This window comes from Scyliorhinus torazame, chromosome 9 (assembly GCF_047496885.1).
Source record: "Scyliorhinus torazame isolate Kashiwa2021f chromosome 9, sScyTor2.1, whole genome shotgun sequence".
NCBI classification, from domain to species: domain Eukaryota; kingdom Metazoa; phylum Chordata; class Chondrichthyes; order Carcharhiniformes; family Scyliorhinidae; genus Scyliorhinus; species Scyliorhinus torazame.
In genome coordinates this window covers 161,358,648-161,378,010 of record NC_092715.1, presented here as the reverse complement: position 1 = coordinate 161,378,010, position 19,363 = coordinate 161,358,648, and the positions used below count along the sequence as shown (strand labels likewise).

Below are 19,363 nucleotides of genomic sequence, written 5' to 3'. Positions count from 1 at the left end.
TAGAATCATTAAAATAATACAGCACAGAAGGAGGCCTTTTGGCCCATTATGTTTGTGCTGGCTCTTTAGTCTAGATTTCAATTAATCCTACTCGCTCTTTCTCCATTGTTCTGTAATTTATATTTCCCTAGAAACTAACTTTTAAATTAATCAAATTATGGTGTGCGATGTACTTTGTATTACTCATAATTGGTTATTACTCTGTACTTTGTATTACTTGGAATCGGTATCAGACATGCTGCTGTGAAGTTAACAGAATGAGTGAAAACTAACTCCTGAAAAGTGAATGCAAAATAGAAATGGAAATTGATTGTTTGAAGTAGAACCTTATTCAATAATGCACTGTGAGCACATCTTGGAAAATTGACCTCGGGGTTTCAAAACGTTTGGTTGCACTGCTATTTCACTTTATAGAGAACGTTTGTTAAGGTACAGAATCTGTGATAATTGCACATAGATAATTGTTGGACAGTTGGTTCTGGTGAGTGATTAGTTGTATTTCTGATCAACTCGGAACCATTAATGTTACTGCCTCTGGATGCTTTTTTTATACAGAATTATGGCACTTGCCCAGCAAATTGTACCACATAGAATCTCTACAGTGCAGATTGTGGCCAATCGCCCCTCTGAAAGAACACCCTGCCTAGCCCCCCAACCCCGGATCTCCGTAACCCCACCTAACTGGAAACTGAGGTTCAATTTACCTTGGCCAATCCACCTAACCTGCATATCTTTGTACTGTGGGAGGAAACTCATGCAGATACTGGGAGAATGTGCAAACTCCACACAGCCACCCGAGGTCAGAATCAAACCCAGGTCCCTGGCGCTGTGAGACAGCAGTGCTAACCACTGTGCCACCGTGCTGCTTCAGGTGGATATTACCTTATGGTAAATGTAAGGATTTGTTGTGGTGCATCCTAGTACGACAAATTACTTACCTTAATCATTGCCTAATTTATATATGGTTTTAATTTCTCCAGTGCTATTTTTGTGATACCAATGTTTCTATTTTGCACGCAGGTGAATAGGGACAAATTATAAAGTATAATTAAAATACATTTATGCTGTCAACCTAGATGTTCAGCTTTTGTGAGTTGAATACTGTGGCATAGACAACCGGGTGGGTGATCCAATTGAAGCAGTTCTCCACAAAGTAGAATTGAATTATAAAATATATTTAAAATTCCTCTTTTTGATATGAAATTGGTACTTTCTGGAGGGGCCATAATAATCTTGATTATTGTCACAAGTAGGCTTACATTAACACTGCAATGAAGTTACTGTGAAAATCTCTTAGTCGCCACACTCCGGTGAAATTAAATTATGTCTTGACTGTGATAGGTGTCATAGCATTTTTCCGAAAACTGGTTTACTGCTCAAGCACAGTAAGATTCCTTTGACTAATGATGAAGAAAAATAAATTGTCTTTTTTCAGACCATTCATGATCTACAGACTACACTGAATATCCTCAACATACTTAATGAACTGGTTTCAGTGGGTGAGTTTGAACAGAATTTGTTTTGTTTAATTGCTCTTAATTTAGAGGCACTTTCTTCTTCCCCATCTTCCATGGTTTCACTTATAGCTACAGTTTGAAAGTATGAAGGAAAACGAGCAAAACAAAAAAGCACAAACATAAGGCTTGTGATGTTACTAATGGTGACTTTGTAGACCATACTGCTTCCCCACTGTAGCAGTGGGTAGCAGATGAAGATACAATTGGATCAGGCTATTGATGGTTCTTTAAGACAGCATTGTCAAGTATTTTAGCTGCCAGCCAGTCACATGTGGCTAATTGGGAATCCAGATGTAGCTAATTGTATTTTAGACTCTTAAATAAAAAAAGAGTAATCAAAACTATGCACGTGATCCCAAGTTATTCACGTGGTTATATAGATATGTTTAACATTCTTATGCATTTGTTAGTAAAATGGTATGACAAAAAGCAGAGTTGTAAGTGCTTTTTTATTATTGTATGTGCTTTGCTTTCTTGGCCAGTGCCTATTGGCTACCTGTTAAATGATGGATGTGTAACAGGAGTGAAAATGTCAAACCCAGCACTTTAACCTGGTGTTATGAGACTTCTTACTGTGCCCACCCCAGTCCAGCGCTGACATCTCCACATCATAAAAGGAGAGAAGCAGAGGGTCTATTGTATCTTGTTCTGCTTGTCAAAGTATTGCTCATAACTGCTGAACAAAAACTTAGAAGCAGCACTAAGGTCTGCTGTGTCTGATAAACTCACCCCGGAATTCCAAACTTTGGTGAAAATACATTATTAAAATTTGGCAGTGAATCGTAGTACATGTTTTGTTTCATGAACTTCTGAAGTAGATTTGCCTGTTCTGTGTACAAGGTGTTTCTACAAAAATAGTGCATGTGGCTAGATTGACATTGTCATAGCCATGCCTGTGGCCATTCAGCGAGCTATTTCTAATGGATAACAATGAGAAGATGTGAAGTATGGTAATTTAAGATATATTGACATCTGATTAATATGGGGATGCAGTTTCAAGTTCCTTAGTCTCAGAAACAAAGCATTGGGTGGGAAGTAGTAGAATAGATGAGTAAGAATAAGGAGAATGGGGCAATAAAAATAACTTAAAATTATTAATAATTCAGATTATCAAAAGAAGCTACAAACTTTCTTTTGTTTATGAACATGAGGAAGCTTAAATATATAATTCCTTGCTTATAATCTGCTACGTTTGGTAGATTCATGGTTGAAATTTCATAAACCAGTTATTTTTCAAAAATATTTGCTTTACTAGAGATTTACACAGTGCATGTATACTTTAGCTTATCTTAATTTAAGTGTGAACACTTTTTTTTTGGCAAGTATTGGAATAAGCATGAAAGAAACAACATGTACCGTAGATAAAATAACTCATTTGTATTTGTTCAAACCTGTCCTGCTTGCTAAAAGTTCAGGAGCACCTGAGATGTGATGGAGATCACGCTCGCCGCAGAATTTGGTTTAGAATAAGGACAAGTATAAGCAGCAGAAATTAATACATCAAGTATTTTAATTCAAAGTGGAATAAAAGATCTTTCAAAAATCACCATTTGCTACAAGAAACATTAGCTAACCCCAAGGATCATTAAGCCATTCCAGACAAATGTGGGATGAGGAAGATCCTTGAATTGACAGCCCATAAATTCTTTAAATTACCTTCCTGCAATTATAACCAAAACCTAGACCATGGGAAGGACATTCTGAGATAGCAACCAAAATTAAATTAACAAATTCCTTCCTTAGCTATATAACTTTTGACACTTAAGATCAAACCATTCGGAATAGTGTCTGTCTGAAACTTGACATATTGAAAATAGACAGGTAGAAAATCTCTCAAACAACTCCCTGCCCGACCATATATAGACACCTGACATGCAAACAGACACAGATTATTAAAGCATATATTGTTGATAAGACAAGAAACCTGACCATTTGGCTATCGGAAATTAGCTAAACATCAAGAGATAACTCTACACAAAATAGGAGAAATTATATATAAAAAGAGGGGCATTTTGGTAGAATTGGTATCTCACTCGCTCCCTCCTGCTGGAGTGGATCAAAGCTCTGTTCTACAGCTTACCTCGTCAAACATAGACCAAGTGGTTTTTGTAAGTATTGCTCTTATTAGCCTTAGTTTATTAGCTCTGATTATGTCACCTTGGCTCACGAGTCGCCAGGTATCTTTCTGATACCGCCACGTGGTTCAAGCTCGAGTTATGATTAATAAGTCAGCACACCGCTTGGTAAGATTGAAATCAACGGTCATTTATTATATACAACAAGTAATGCTTACACAATAATCCTACTATCTATACAGAAACCTATCACTACTGGCCAATACTTAACTTTAGGAAAGGCCCACCAGGTCAGGGAAACGAATGGCTTATCGAATCAGATCTGGCCCGCGGGATTCAAAAAGGCTGATACAGGTCGATGGCTAGGAGTCTTTATCGGGTAGCGATCGCTGGAGTCAAACTTACTGTTTCTTTGTTGATGTTCTTGCGAAGGTCTCGAGCAGGAGAAGAAGGGAGAGAGAGAGCGATCTGAACTTGGCCCCTTACTTTATAGAGCCCAGGGGCTTCCCGCCTCTCGGGGCGGCCCTTGACCCTGAGTCCCAAGTGATTGGACTTGTTCCCAATCACTGGGTTCGATACGTCCAATAACTGGGCGATTCCTCGATCGGGGGGTGGTCGTTCACCTGTCTTTGTTTCGGCCACTGCAGGTGGCGACAGGTCTGGCCCGGCATTCAATTGCTAATATGTTGCAATTGTTCCCGGGGATAGCCGATTAAACTGCAGATGTCTGGGTTGATGTGCTGCTAATGGTCTTGAGTATCGATCTGGGCCGACTTCCCCAGAGCCGAATATGCTATTCTGTCTGCAGCTGTCCGTTTGTGTCCTGTTGGCTGCTTTTCCCATCAGCCTTTTCGGTGAGCCATTTTAAATCGGGTTTTGGCCAAATTAATAGGGAATCAGCCATTTTAGGTGGCTACATAAGTATGTTTCTATTAAACGTCTTAAAAACGTATTAGAAATTGATATGAGATACTTTAGGATTTTCCATGTTTAGATACATCATTCTTTCAGAGAAGTTAGTTTGTTAGCAGATAACAAAGGACTGTTAACAGATAACTAAGGACTGTTAATCAATTTATATTTTTAACTCTGCTATTCTGTATGTGTCAATTGAGAGTATTTTATAATAATACTATTATTAGAAATTAAACTGTGTAGCCTTACTCTCAATAAGTTTTAGATCCTAGACACTTATTTAGGAAGTCTTAAATGACAAGGAGCCACGACTGACGTTGGGGATTTTAGTTATGAGTGATGTATCTGAACTTCTTCCAGGAGAAAGTAACTGAAATCTTGTTTGGCTGTTTGAGACACAGAAAGGCACACTCCCCTCGTGAGAGCTCTTCAGACTCTTAGGAGAGAAACAGATGTCCCTCTTTTGGTGGCTTAACCTAAATAATAGGTTTGTAAGATAGTGTTATCAGATCCGGAGTACCTAAACCCGTCACAGAGAATCGCTATATATTGCAGGCGCGTGCCACCTGGTAATTGAAAAGTCAATTTATAACCGGAGTATGGTTTTAGTGAATGAGGTAGAACAGTCGATTAAGTGTTAGTTGGGGAACATTTAGGGGATGATGAATGTAGTGCCATAAGGTTTAGCTATTGAAGAATTCGGACTTTAGGTTTCCTCTATTTTGGACTGGTCAGAACAGACTGAGGTTCTGTTAATTCAGCAGGACGCCATCTTGGATAATACATGAAAACCAGACATAGCCTATGGAGATATGCCCTATATCTGCTTTGCTCGCTTTCAGGAATACCTCATTGCCATCTTGCATTAGTTCTTACTCGTTAACATTTGTTCCATTTACCTCAAGAAATAACTCATGGCCTTCTGACAGAAACTTTGTTAACTTCTGCTTCATTAATATTTGTCCTGTTGACCAGTGAATATAACTCGGGCAACGGTCAGTGGCCTCTGCCTGGAATAACAGAATCTACAGGGTTTTCAAGATACATATTATCCAAATGGCTTAGCTGATTAACCCTCCTTTAAACCAAAATACTGTTTGTGATAATCATTGATTTAAGGTCTGCGACCAGGCTAACAAAGTACAAGCAATCACAGGAGTGTCAATCCATCAAAGCAACTGGACTGTTCTGCATTTGTTATCAGCAGGAGGAGCAGTTAAGAGAAGACTGGGAGGGGGAAGCATAACCTCAGACGTTCAATATAATGATTGTTCTTATAAGAGTTGCGAAGAATAATTTTTATTAGACTAAACTTTGTAACAATATGTGATTAATTTGAAAAAGTACAATTCTTTCGATTATTATTATTTAACACTATTAACGAAAGGATTTGGAGAGTACTGTAGAATGTCACATTATAAACTGACTATTGCCATACTCTTATATTGTCACTTATATTATATCACTCTGTATAACCTTTATAAACTATGATTATGGCTACACACCTGTTAAGAACTCACTTTGTATAACCTTGAGTATAATTCGTATTGTAATCTTTGTATACAAATATTATGAAACATTCTGTAAACTATGAGCCATTACCATATTATCCTTTGTACTAAAAGTGAAATGATCCAATACAGCTTCTAAGACATAGAAAAAACATAGAAAATACAGCACAGAACAGGCCCTTCGGCCCACGATGTTGTGCCGAACCTTTGTCCTAGATTAATCATAGAATATCATTGAATTTACAGTGCAGAAGGAGGCCATTCGACCCCCTGAGTCTGCACCGGCTCTTGGAAAGAGCACCCTACCCAAACTCAACACCTCCACCCAACACAAAGGGCAATTTTGGACACTAAGGGCAATTTATCATGGCCAATCCACCTACCCTGCACATCTTTGGACTGTGGGAGGAAACCGGAGCACCCGGAGAAAACCCACGCAGACACGGTGAGGACGTGCAGACTCCGCACAGACAGTGACCCAAGCCGGAATCGAACCTGGGACCCTGGAGCTGTGAAGCAATTGTGCTATCCACAAGGCTACCGTGCTGCCCTTAAGAACAAATAAATCTACACTATATCATTTTACCGTAATCCATGTACCTATCCAATAGCTGCTTGAAGGTCCCTAATGTTTCCGACTCAACTACTTCCACAGGCAGTGCATTCCATGCCCCCACTACTCTCTGGGTAAAGAACCTACCTCTGATATCCCTCCTATATCTTCCACCTTTCACCTTAAATTTATGTCCCCTTGTAATGGTTTGTTCCACCCGGGGAAAAAGTCTCTGACTGTCTACTCTATCTATTCCCCTGATCATCTTATAAACCTCTATCAAGTTGCCCCTCATCCTTCTCCGTTCTAATGAGAAAAGGCCTAGCACCCTCAACCTTTCCTCGTAAGACCTAATCTCCATTCCAGGTAACATCCTGGTAAATCTTCTTTGCACCTTTTCCAAAGCTTCCACATCCTTCCTAAAAGGAGGTGACCAGAACTGTACACAGTACTCCAAATGTGGCCTTACCAAAGTTTTGTACAGCTGCATCATCACCTCACGGCTCTTAAATTCAATCCCTCTGTTAATGAACGTGAGCACACCATAGGTCTTCTTCACAGCTCTATCCACTTGAGTGGCAACTTTCAAAGATGTATGAACATAGACCCCAAGATCTCTCTGCTCCTCCACATTGCCAAGAACTCTACTGTTAACCCTGTATTCCGCATTCATATTTGTCCTTCCAAAATGGACAACCTCACACTTTTCAGGGTTAAACTCCACCTGCCACTTCTCAGCCCAGCTCTGCATCCTATCTATGTCTCTTTGCAGCCGACAACAGCCCTCCTCACTATCCACAACTCCACCAATCTTTGTATCGTCTGCAAATTTACTGACCCACCCTTCAACTCCTCATCCAAGTCATTAATGAAAATCACAAACAGCAGAGGACCCAGAACTGATCCCTGCAGTACGCCACTGGTAACTGGGATCCAGGCTGAATATTTGCCATCCACCACCACTCTCTGACTTCTATCGGTTAGGCAGTTCGTTATCCAACTGGCCAAATTTCCCACTATCCCATGCCTCCTTACTTTCTGCAGAAGCCTACCATGGGGAACCTTATCAAATGCCTTACTAAAATCCATGTACACTACATCCACTGCTTTACCTTCATCCACATGCTTGGTCACCTCCTCAAAGAATTCAATAAGATTTGTAAGGCAAGACCTACCCCTCACAAATCCGTGCTGACTATCCCTAATCAAGCAGTGTCTTTCCAGATGCTCAGAAATCCTATCCTTCAGTACCCTTTCCATTACTTTGCCTACCACCGAAGTAAGACTAACTGGCCTGTAATTCCCAGGGTTATCCCTAGTCCCTTTTTTGAACAGGGGCACGACATTCGCCACTCTCCAATCCCCTGGTACCACCCCTGTTGACAGTGAGGACGAAAAGATTATTGCCAACGGCTCTGCAATTTCATCTCTTGCTTCCCATAGAATCCTTGGATATATCCCGTCAGGCCCGGGGGACTTGTCTATCCTCAAGTTTTTCAAAATGCCCAACACATCTTCCTTCCTAACAAGTATTTCCTCGCGCTTACCAGTCTGTTTCACACTGTCCTCTCCAACAATATCGCCCCTCTCATTTGTAAATACAGAAGAAAAGTACTCGTTCAAGACCTCGCCTATCTCTTCAGACTCAATACACAATCTTCCGCTACTGTCCTTGATCGGACCTACCCTCGCTCTAGTCATTCTCATATTTCTCACATGTGTGTAAAAGGCCTTGGGGTTTTCCTTGATCCTACCAGCCAAAGATTGTTCATGCCCTCTTTTAGCTCTCCTAATCCCTTTCTTCAGTTCCCTCCTGGCTATCTTGTATCCCTCCAATGCCCTGTCTGAACCTTGTTTCCTCAGCCTTACATAAGTCACCTTTTTCCTCTTAACAAGACATTCAACCTCTCTTGTCAACCATGGTTCCCTCACTCGACCATCTCTTCCCTGCCTGACAGGGACATACATATCAAGGACACGTAGCACCTGTTCCTTGAACAAGTTCCACATTTCACTTGTGTCCTTCCCTGCCAGCCTATGTTCCCAACTTATGCACTTCAATTCTTGTCTGACAACATCGTATTTACCCTTCCCCCAATTGTAAACCTTGCCCTGTTGCACGCACCTATCCCTCTCCATTACTAAAGTGAAAGTCACAGAATTGTGGTCACTATCTCCAAAATGCTCCCCCACTAACAAATCTATCACTTGCCCTGGTTCATTACCAAGTACTAAATCCAATATTGCCCCTCCTCTGGTCAGACAATCTACATACTGTGTTAGAAAAGCTTCCTGGGCCCACTGCACAAACACCACCCCATCCAAACTATTTGATCTAAAGAGTTTCCACTCAATATTTGGGAAGTTAAAGTCACCCATGACTACTACCCTGTGACTTCTGCACCTTTCCAAAATCTGTTTCCCAATCTGTTGCTCCACATCTCTGCTACTATTGGGGGGCCTATAGAAAACTCCTAACAAGGTGACTGCTCCTTTCCTATTTCTGACTTCAACCCATACTACCTCATTAGGGTGATACTCCTCGAACTGCCTTTCTGCAGCTGTTATACTATCTCTAATTAACAATGCCACCCCCCACCTCTTTTACCACCCTCCCTAATCTTATTGAAACATCTATAACCTGGGACCTCCAACAACCATTTCTGCCCCTCTTCTATCCAAGTTTCCGTGATGGCCACCACATCGTAGTCCCAAGTACCGATCCATGCCTTAAGTTGACCCACCTTATTCCTGATGCTTCTTGCGTTGAAGTATACACACTTCAACCCATCTCCGTGCCTGCAAGTACTCTCCTTTGTCAGTGTTCCCTTCCCCACTGCCTCATTACACGCTTTGGCGTCCTGAATATCGGCTACCTTAGTTGCTGGACTACAAATCCGGTTCCCATTCCCCTGCCAAATTAGTTTAAACCCTCCCGAAGAGGACTAGAAAACCTCCCTCCCAGGATATTGGTGCCCCTCTGGTTCAGATGCAACCCGTCCTGCTTGTACAGGCCCTACCTTCCCCAGAATGCGCTCCAATTATCCAAATACCTGAAGCCCTCCCTCCTACACCATTCCTGCAGCCACGTGTTCAACTGCACTCTCTCCCTATTCCTAGCCTCGCTATCACGTGGCACTGGCAACAAACCAGATTTGACAACTCTGTCTGTCCTGGCTTTTAACTTCCAGCCTAACTCCTAAACTTGTTTATTACCTCCACACCTCTTTTCCTACCTATGTCGTTGGTACAAATGTGCACCACGATTTCTGGCTGCTCCCCCTCCCCCTTAAGGATCCTGAAGACACGATCCAAGACATCCCTGGCCCTGGCACCCGGGAGGCAACATACCTTCCAGGAGTCTCGCTCGCGACCACAGAATCTCCTATTTATTCCCCTAACCATTTCATCTCCTACAACTATTGCTTTTCTCTTCTCCCCCCTTCCCTTCTGAGCCCCAGAGCCAGACTCAGTGCCAGAGACCTGGCCGCTAGGGCCTTCCCCCGGTAGGTCATCCCCCCCAACAGCATCCAAAACGGTATACTTGTTTTGAAGGGGAACGGCCACGAGGGATCCCTGCACTGTCTGCCTGTTTATTTTTTTCCCCCTGACTGTAACCCAGCTATTCTTGTCCTGTACCTTGGGCGTGGTTACCTTCCTGTAACTCTTCTCAATTACCCCCTCTGCCTCCCGGATGATCCGAAGTTCATCCATCTTCAGCTCCAGTTCCCTAACACGGTCTTTGAGGAGCTGAAGTTGGGTGCACTTCCCGCAGGTATAGTCAGCGGGGACACCGGTGGTATCCCTCACTACCCACATCCTACAGGAGGAGCATGCAACTGGCCTAGCCTCCATCCCCTCTTACCTGACAGAATATAGCTGCCGTGTGGACTAACTAGATCTCCGCCCTCCGACTCTGCTCCCAGTCAGCTACACTTTCTGTAAACTCCTGGCTCTCTTCTCACTCTTTGCGGAAATATCGGAAACAAAATGAAAGGAGCACCTTACTCCCTCCTCACCTAACTCCCTCGGTCACCAAACTCTTACTATAGCACTCAAAATGCACCAAATTCAGCACTCCCTCGGTCACCAAACTCTTACTATAGCACTCAAAAGCACCAAATTCAGCACTCCCTCGGTCACCAAACTCTTACTCTAGCACTCAAAATGCACCAAATTCAGCACTCAGTGCAAAAAAAAAGACCTGGAAGAAAACTAGCTGAGGCCCCATGGCTGGGTAGTTGATAAGGAAGACTGAGGATTTGTTTCTTCAGGAATTTAAGCTGCTGGCATCAGCCGTTACCGGAGGGGTTGGCAGCCATAAATTCCTCCCTTACAGGATGAAGCCGTCTCAGGCTAGCGAATGTCTAGGGATGTGACCTGTTATAAATTCTAGCGTTCACAGGAGCATTCTCGAACATTTGGGACAATGACTTCACCATGTAAGCCTTTGAGGGTCTTAAATAAACATTACTTGTTAGGAAAAGGCAACAATACAGAATAGTGGGAGGAGTAAAGAGGAGTGGTAAAGACAGTCAAAAATGTACATAAACCTCTGCTTTTGTGCTTGTAAACGAGATGGGTTTTGACCGGCTCCTTGAGTGAAGGATAGGTAGAATCTCGTCTCCCGGTCGGAAAATCTTCAAAAATGTTTATGAACAGAACCTGCCACGCAGGCCTACTTGGTCTAACACTATAGAAAAGGCAAGGTGCAAACCACAAGAAAAATAAGGGGGAGGGCCAATTTCAATGGGGCGAGAACTGATCTGTCCCAGTTAAATTAGAATCAAAGATTGACAGGCAGAACTGTAATTGAACAATGGGCTGTCTTTAAAGAGGATATAGTTTGGGTACTGTCGAGGTACATTCGCATGAGGAGGATTGGTAAGCCAGACAAAGTCAAAACTCCGTGGATAGTGTGAAAGCTAGATCGTAACATGATGCAGAAAATGGGTGCTTAAGACAGATATCAAGTTGAGAATAGAAAAGAGAACTAGAGTTAATATGTAAAGTTCAGAAGGGAAGTGTAAAGTAATGGAAAAAGCAAAGAGATTATGAGAAGAGACTGATGGCGAACATAAAAGGGAATCCAAAAGTCTTCCAAAAGCATGTAGGAAAGTAAATGGATGGTAAATGAAGGAATAGTGCTGAAAGGGGAATTATGTGTGGACAAAGAAGGCATGGATCATGAACTAAAAACTGCCCCAGAAGTTCCTATTCAAGCCACTGACCATCCTGACTTGGAAATATATTGGCATTCATTCACTGTCGCTGGTTCAAAACCCTGGAACTCCTTCTCAGTAGCACTGTGGATGTACCTACACCACATGGATTGCAGTGGTTCAAGAAGGCAGCTCATCACCTTCTCAAGTACAATTGGGATGGGTAATAAATGTTGGCCGAGTCAGTGACACCCTCATCCCAAGAATTAATTTTTAAAAAAGTGCTTGCATCTGCTTTTGCCAAGGCATAAGATGTTGCCAAAGTTGTAGTGAAAGAAAAGGTAGTTTAGATACAGGCTGAGATAAAAATCATGGCAAAGAGGTATTAGAAAAGCTGGCAGTACGTTTACATTCCCAGGACCAGATCAAGTGTTTTGAGGATACTGAAAAAAGTAAGGGTACAAATTGCAGATGTAGTGGCCAGATGACTGGAGAATTGCAAATGTTGCACCCTTATTCAAGACCAGTCAGTTTAACCTTGGTGAAAAACATTTTAGAAATGATAATCTGGAACAAAAGTAACAACCATTTAGAGAAATGGGGATTCATTAAGGAAATCCAGCATGGATTTGTTTTTTTAATAAATTTAGATTACCCAATTATTTTTTCCAATTAAGGGGCAATTTAGCGTGGCCAATCCACCTACTCTGCACATTTTTGGGTTGTGGGGGCGAAACCCACGCAGCCACTGGGAGAATGTGCAAACTCCACATGGACAGTTACCCAGAGCCGGGATCGAACCTGCGACCTCAGCGCCGTGAGGCAGCTGTGCTAACCACTAGGCCACCGTGCTGCCCTCAGCATGGATTTGTTGAGGGCAAATTGTATGTAACTAACTTGCTTTAGTTTTTAGATCTAGTAACAGAGAGGATTAATGAGGGTGATATGGTTGAAACAATGTACATGGACTTCCAAAAGACATTTGATAAAGTACTATATAATAGATTTATCAGCAAGGTTAAGCTCAGAGAATAAAGTGGTCAGTGGCAGCATGGGTATGAAATTGCCCGAGTGATAGGAAACAGCGTTGTGGTGAATGATGTTTTTTGGACTGCAGGATTTGTACATAGTGGTCAATACTAGGACCATTTTTGATCTATATTAATGACCTAGACTGGGTGTACAGGGCGCAATTTTAAAATTTGAAAATACCACAGTGGTTATAAATAATGTGCTCCATGAGAGGCATAATGAAAGCCTTTAAGAGGACATAGGCTGGTAGGATGTGTGGACTCTTTGTAAATTAAATTTAATGAAGAAAAGTGTGATGTGAATATTTTGGTTAGAAGAGCAAGGAGAGATCATAGAATTTACAGTGCAGAAGGAGGCCATTCGGCCGATCGAGTCTGCACCGGCTCTTGGAAAGAGCACCCTACCCAAGGTCAACACTTCAACCCTACCCCCATAACCCAGTAACCCCACCCAACACTAAGGGCAATTTTGGACACTAAGGGCAATTTATCATGTCCAATCCACCTAACCTGCACATCCTTGGACTGTGGGAGGAAACCGGAGCACCCGGAGGAAACCCACGCACACTGGGAGGATGTGCAGACTCCGCACAGACAGTGACCCAAGCCGGAATCGAACCTGGGACCCTGGAGCTGTGAAGCAATTGTGCTATCCACAATGCTACCGTGCTGCCCGTCCATAATGATAATGTGATATAAAGCATTGAATCTGAAAGGGCATGAGTAGAGAGACCTGGGGTATATGTGCACAATTCACTAAAGGTGACAGGGCTGTTTGCGAAAGTGGTTTATAAAGGATACCGGATCCTTACTTTATAAATAGAGGATTATCCTGCACATAAAAGCAAGGGAAGCTATATTGGTCCTTTTAAAACAGCAGTTCAGCCTCTGTTGGAGTATTGCAACCCATTCTAGGCATCACACTTTAGGAAGGATGTGAAGGCGCAGGAGAGCGTACAGAAAAATATTACAAAAAAGGTTTTGGGTTTGAGAGACTTCAGTTATGAAGATAGATTGGAGAAGCTAAGGCTGTTCTTGAGAGAAGAGAAGGTTAAAAACAGATTTGAATATGATGTTCCAATATCATGAGGAGTCTTGACAGAGTAGATGGGGAGAAACTATTCCTATTGGTGGAAGAATCAAGAACCAGAGGACACTGATTTAAGGTGATTCATGAAAGAGCCCCATGTGGAAGAACATTTTTAAGTAGTGAGCGATTAGGACCTGGAACAGTTTAGGCCTATACTCTCTAGAGTTTAGAAGAATAAGGGAAGATCAAATTGAGGTATACACGATGATAAAAGTTATGGATAAAGTAGACGTGGAGCGGATGCTTCCTCTTCTAGAATGGGAGGTCATAGTCGTAGCAAATTTAAAGGAAAGGTGAGGAGAAACTTCTCCCAAAGGATTGTGAATCTGTGGCATTCGCTACCCCAGAGTGTGGTGGATGCTGGGACTGTGAGTAAATTTAAGGAGGAGTTAGACAGATTTTTAATTGGTAATGGGTTGAAGGGTTATGGAGAACGGGCAGGACGGAGGCGTTAAGGCCAGGATGCGATCAGCCATGATCGAATGGCGGAGCAGACTCGATAGGCAAAATGGCCAAATTCTGCTCCTATATCTTATGAACTTATGGAACGCACTTCTTAAGGGTGTGATGGGGACAGGTTTAATTGTGGTTTTCAAAAGGTAATTGGACAATTACCTGATGAGAGAAGATTTGAAGGAAAAGGCAGGGGAGTGACACTAGCTAATTTGCTGTCAAAGAGTGTTGGCATGAACTCAGTGGACTGAATGGTTCTCTAACCGTTCCAGAAAAATACAATGTAGGATATCCCATTCGAGGATTTGGGGGGGTTTTGCCATAAATTTAGAGTACCCAATTATTTATTTATATTTTCCCAATTCATGGGCAATTTAACGTGGCCAATCCACGTAGCCTGCACATCTTTTGAGTTGTGGGGGTGAAATCCATACAGACATGGGGAGAATGAGCAAACTCCAAACAGTGAGTGACTCGGGCAGGATCGAACCCGGGTCCTCAGCGCAGTAAGCAGCAATGCTAACTCCTGCGCCACCATGCCGCCCTCCATTCGAGGATTTGTAGCACCGTAATGTTCTGCCAAGTCAGTCAGACTTATCTGAAGTGATGCTTTTCTTAGTCTGGGATATTTCAGAATTTCATTGATATTCATTTGAATCCTCACTCTAAGTTCATATTATGGCTATTTCATCCTTCGATAATCCACTTACTTTCTGTTTTATTTTGTGTATGTTATATGCAGATTCTGCCCAGTTAGGTCCTTATTGGTTATCATAGAATTTACAGTGCAGAAGGAGGCCATTCGGCCCATCGAGTCTGCACCGGCTCTTGGAAAGAGCACCTTACCCAAGGTCAACACCTCCACCCTATCCCCATACCCAGTAACCCCACACAACACTAAGGGCAATTTTGGACACTAAGGGCAATTTATCATGGCCAATCCACCTAACCTGCACATCTTTGGACTGTGGGAGGAAACTGGAGCACCCGGAGGAAACCCACGCACACACGGGGAGGATGTGCAGACTCCGCACAGACAGTGACCCAAGCCGGAATCGAACCTGGGACCCTGGAGCTGTGAAGCAATTGTGCTATCCGCAATGCTACCGTGCTGCCCTTTATGAATGGAGACCTCATTTAGTTTGTCACATATTGATATACCGACTGTACAAGTTCAAAGTTTAGTTGAGGTTTGTTACACGGAGAGCTCTTGGTAGTTTTGTCTCAGGTAGTGAAGTACTATTCCTTACCCGAGATCAACCCTATTTAATTTGATGTTCTGGAGTTTTTAGCTAAGGGCATTTTGCTTTGATCAGTAAATAATTATCCTAATGAAGATGCCCCTCCCAGGTAGGTAATTATTTACCTAGTTCACTTTGAGGTGTGATTTGAAATTTAGAAATATGAAAATCTGTTGTCAAGTTTACCCGGACAGTGTTCATATTGCCTTCTGTGACGAATGGAGGGTTTTAGGAATATTGGTTTCCAAATATTGGGACAAGCTAAGAATTAAAATCCTGGGGGTATAGTGTGTTTGGCTGAGTTGGTCATGTTTTTAAAAAGGATTTTGTTTTGTTTCTAGTAAATAGCAGGTGAAATTGACCAGAAGAATGTGGGTAGCCTGGGGAGGTTCCTGGGGAGTTGATGTGCTTTTGCAACCTGCGGAGATTGTGTTTTTCAGCTCATGGAGATGTGGTCATGCTGGGTGGAGCTCAGAAAGGCGAAGAGGTAGTGAGTTCAGAGAAGCTTTGAGAGATGGCTGAGTTCTGATCTGCCTGACTCACACCACAATTTGTTCCAAGTAGGATAGTTTAGAGCATTATTATCTGAAGACCAGACAGAGGCTGAAACAACTGTTGCTAACTTTTGGTTGGTTCAATTGGCTCTGTTTTATAACCTTTGCTCTTGAGTCGCCAGGTATCTTTATGATACCGCCACGAGGTTCAAGTTCAAGTAATGATCAATAACTCAATACACCAATTAGTAAGATTCAAATCAAAGCACATTTATTATACACAGTCAAATCTACCCATGCATAAACTCTACTTCTAAGCTACTTCTACAACGAACAGGCCTATACTTAGCTTCGGACTGGCCCACCAGGTCAGGGGAACAAATGGCCTTTCGTTCGGGTTCTGAGTCTGCGGGATTCAAAAGCTGGTATGGACTGGTAGCTAGGAGCGCCTATCTCGTAGCGAGTGTTGCCTTGCGACTTACGGTCTTTTGGTGGCAGCTGAACAGGTCACTGTCAAGGGTTGGTTCGCGTTGCTGAGTGACCCTGTCAAGAAGGACGGTTTGAACTTGGGGGCTTCACTTTATAGTCTCCAGGGGCTTCCCGCATTTCGGGGCGGACTCCGTACCTGGTTTCAAGTGATTGGACTTTGTTCCAATCGCTTGGTTCGATTTCTCCAATACTGGAGCGGTTCCCTGATCGATGGGCGGTCTTGAGGTGTCCGTTAACCTCTTTTGTGTTGGCTCCAACTGGCGCCGAGGAGTCTGGCTTGGCCTTGTTTATCTCAAATGTTTCGATTGTTCCCGGGGATTGCTCATTACTATGTAGATGGCTGCTACATTATTATGCAGATGGTTGCTGGTATCGATGCTGTCTGGGCTTTTGCAGAGTTTAATACACAGTAAACGTGCACCTGTTAGTTTCTGCCTGTGTTGCCTCAATTTCCCTTCAGCCTTTGCTGTTTCCGTTTTACATTGGGAGTTGGCCAACCCTAGTTGAAGCAACTATTTGAAGATATTCAGCCCGAGTCTGACGAGGTTCCAACCAGTGTCAAATCTGTTTTATAAAGTATTACTCTATGCCCTGTTAATTTTAAGCTGTATGTTTCTTTCTTGTTGTTTAATGGGAAATTGTATAATTGTGTTGAGGGGTAATTGTAAGCTTTTTTTTTCGGGTGTCAAGTTAAAAGTTTAATATTGTATTCATATAAAGTTTTTGGTTTTAGAATTATCAAAGCCCTATTTCTTTTCATGCAATCACTCCTGGAGTGAATCATTCTTTCTGCACAATCTTAAAAATAAACTAAAATACTGGGGTTTGCTCCAGTATCCTAGCCACTCTTGAGGTCTGTTCTGGGATTGTAATACAACTGGGGGCTCATCCAGGATCAGGATCTGGGTCCACGATCAGGTTCTTGAGATTCTTTAAGAAACAAAGACTGGAACGTGTTCCTAACACACAAAAACTGTCCTCTCCAGCTTCCTAAGGCAAGTGGACATAATTCTAAGAAAGACCTCCCATACCAGATATAGTAAAAAAAACAATTATTTATGTTGTTCCCTTATATTGCATCCCATAGCATTTCTACATTCTGTGTGTAAATGTATTGGAATCCTAGGTAATTGCGGTTAACATTGCTGTATTGCTAATGCATATTCAACTTACTCGTGTAGAAAAGGAGGATGCAAGATCTAAGACTGTTGTTCTTTATAGAATGTGCCATTTTAAATATTATAGTGATATATCATGCCTCTTGTGATTTACATACAATGTATTGGCCAAGTTTTATCTGCAAGAGTGAATTTGTAGTAATCTAGACCAATGACAAGGACCAGATTCACCTTTTGCATAAATTAAGAGATTGTCTAGGTAATGTTTGTACAATTTATTGCATTTGTGCAAATGTAAAAATAAATTCGGATTTGTCTTCTAGGAGGAGGACGCAGGTGTGGTGTTTTGGTTTCCAAAGGAGGAAGCCAAATTCTCCTTCAGTTGCTATTTACTGCCAGTAAAGATTCTCCTGCAAATGAAGAGGTTATGATGCAACTACATTCCATTCTGGCAAAGATTGGACCAAAAGGTGATTTTTTTTTTTGTAAATTAATTTAAATGTGAGGATGCCTTAGCAATAAGAAAATGTTTATCTAATCACAATTCCCAATGATAAATATTCTTTTCATGGGTCTATTCTGTTCTTTGAATAATGCTAGACTGACAGGCAGGCCTTGGAATGAAAAGCATCACTTTTCCAACAAAACAAAACACCTGAACATCACAGAATTGTCATCTTCTGTTATGGACAGAGATCCAGAGAGTTGGACTAACTCAGTTCTGATAACGCTACCACTAAATTCAACTGATATGTGTTATCTTCTAATGAAAGCTAGCCAATTGTAGAAACTATTTCCAGGAAGGCGGTTTAGGACAAAGGATTAACAAAGAACAAAGAAAAGTACAGCACATGAACAGACCCTTCGGCCCTCCAAGCCTGTGCTGACCATGCTGCCCATCTAAACTAAAATGTTCTGCACTTCCGTGGTCCGTATCCCTCTATTCTCATCCTATTCATGTATTTGTCAAGATGCCCCTTAAACGTCACTATCGTCCTTGCTTCCACCACCACCTCCGGCAGCGAGTTCATGGCACCCACTACCCTCTGTAAAAAATTTTTAAAAAACAACTTGCCTCGTACATCTCCTCTAAACCTTGCCCCTCAAACCTATTCCCCCTAGTAATTGACCCCTCTACCCTGGGAAAAAGCCTCTGACTATCCACTAACTAGGGTCAGTTTCACATGCTTAGGACTAAATTAATGCAACCAGACTGAATTAATAAACTGAGTATATTAAAATTTGACTGCCATCTAACAAAACTTAATACTTGAAAGTGATATTTACAACTTGCAAGAGTTCAAACATCCCCAAAGCTACAAGGCAATATGTGGTGAAACTGGTGAGAGCTTGTATTTATTCCCCTCATTTGTGTTCTTCAGGCTAACTAAGCCACGTATGAACACGCAACATCTGCACTAAGCAGAAAGTCCAAACCAGTTGTTTTCTTCAGAGCAAAAGCTAAGAAGGGTTGTTTAATTCTTGCAATGCCTGACCCCTCAGAAGCCCATATTCTTAAATTTATGTGATTCTGGTCACCATATTATAAAAAGGATATAGAGCCACTGGAGAGAGTGCAAAATGATTTACAAAGATGATAGAAACAACCTTGCAGTTTTGTTAGGAAAGAATGAACAAAAGATAGGGGTAACCTATTGGACGTCTTTAAAACTGAGTGCTTTTGATAAAATAGACAGACTAATGGGAAGAGGAA

At 42.0% G+C, this 19,363-nt stretch overlaps 1 protein-coding gene across 10 annotated transcripts in view; it reads left to right on the top strand.

Moving 5' to 3' along the window:
• The window catches only part of agtpbp1 (ATP/GTP binding carboxypeptidase 1), a 462,243-nt gene that overhangs the window by 164,918 nt on the left and 277,962 nt on the right, over window positions 1–19,363 (top strand). For all 10 annotated transcript variants that reach the window (XM_072516701.1, XM_072516698.1, XM_072516700.1 and 7 more), the window contains 2 exons: window positions 1,436–1,499; window positions 17,973–18,119. In XM_072516701.1, coding sequence (XP_072372802.1) covers window positions 1,436–1,499; window positions 17,973–18,119 — 211 coding nt within the window. The remainder of the gene's footprint in view (window positions 1–1,435; window positions 1,500–17,972; window positions 18,120–19,363) is intronic.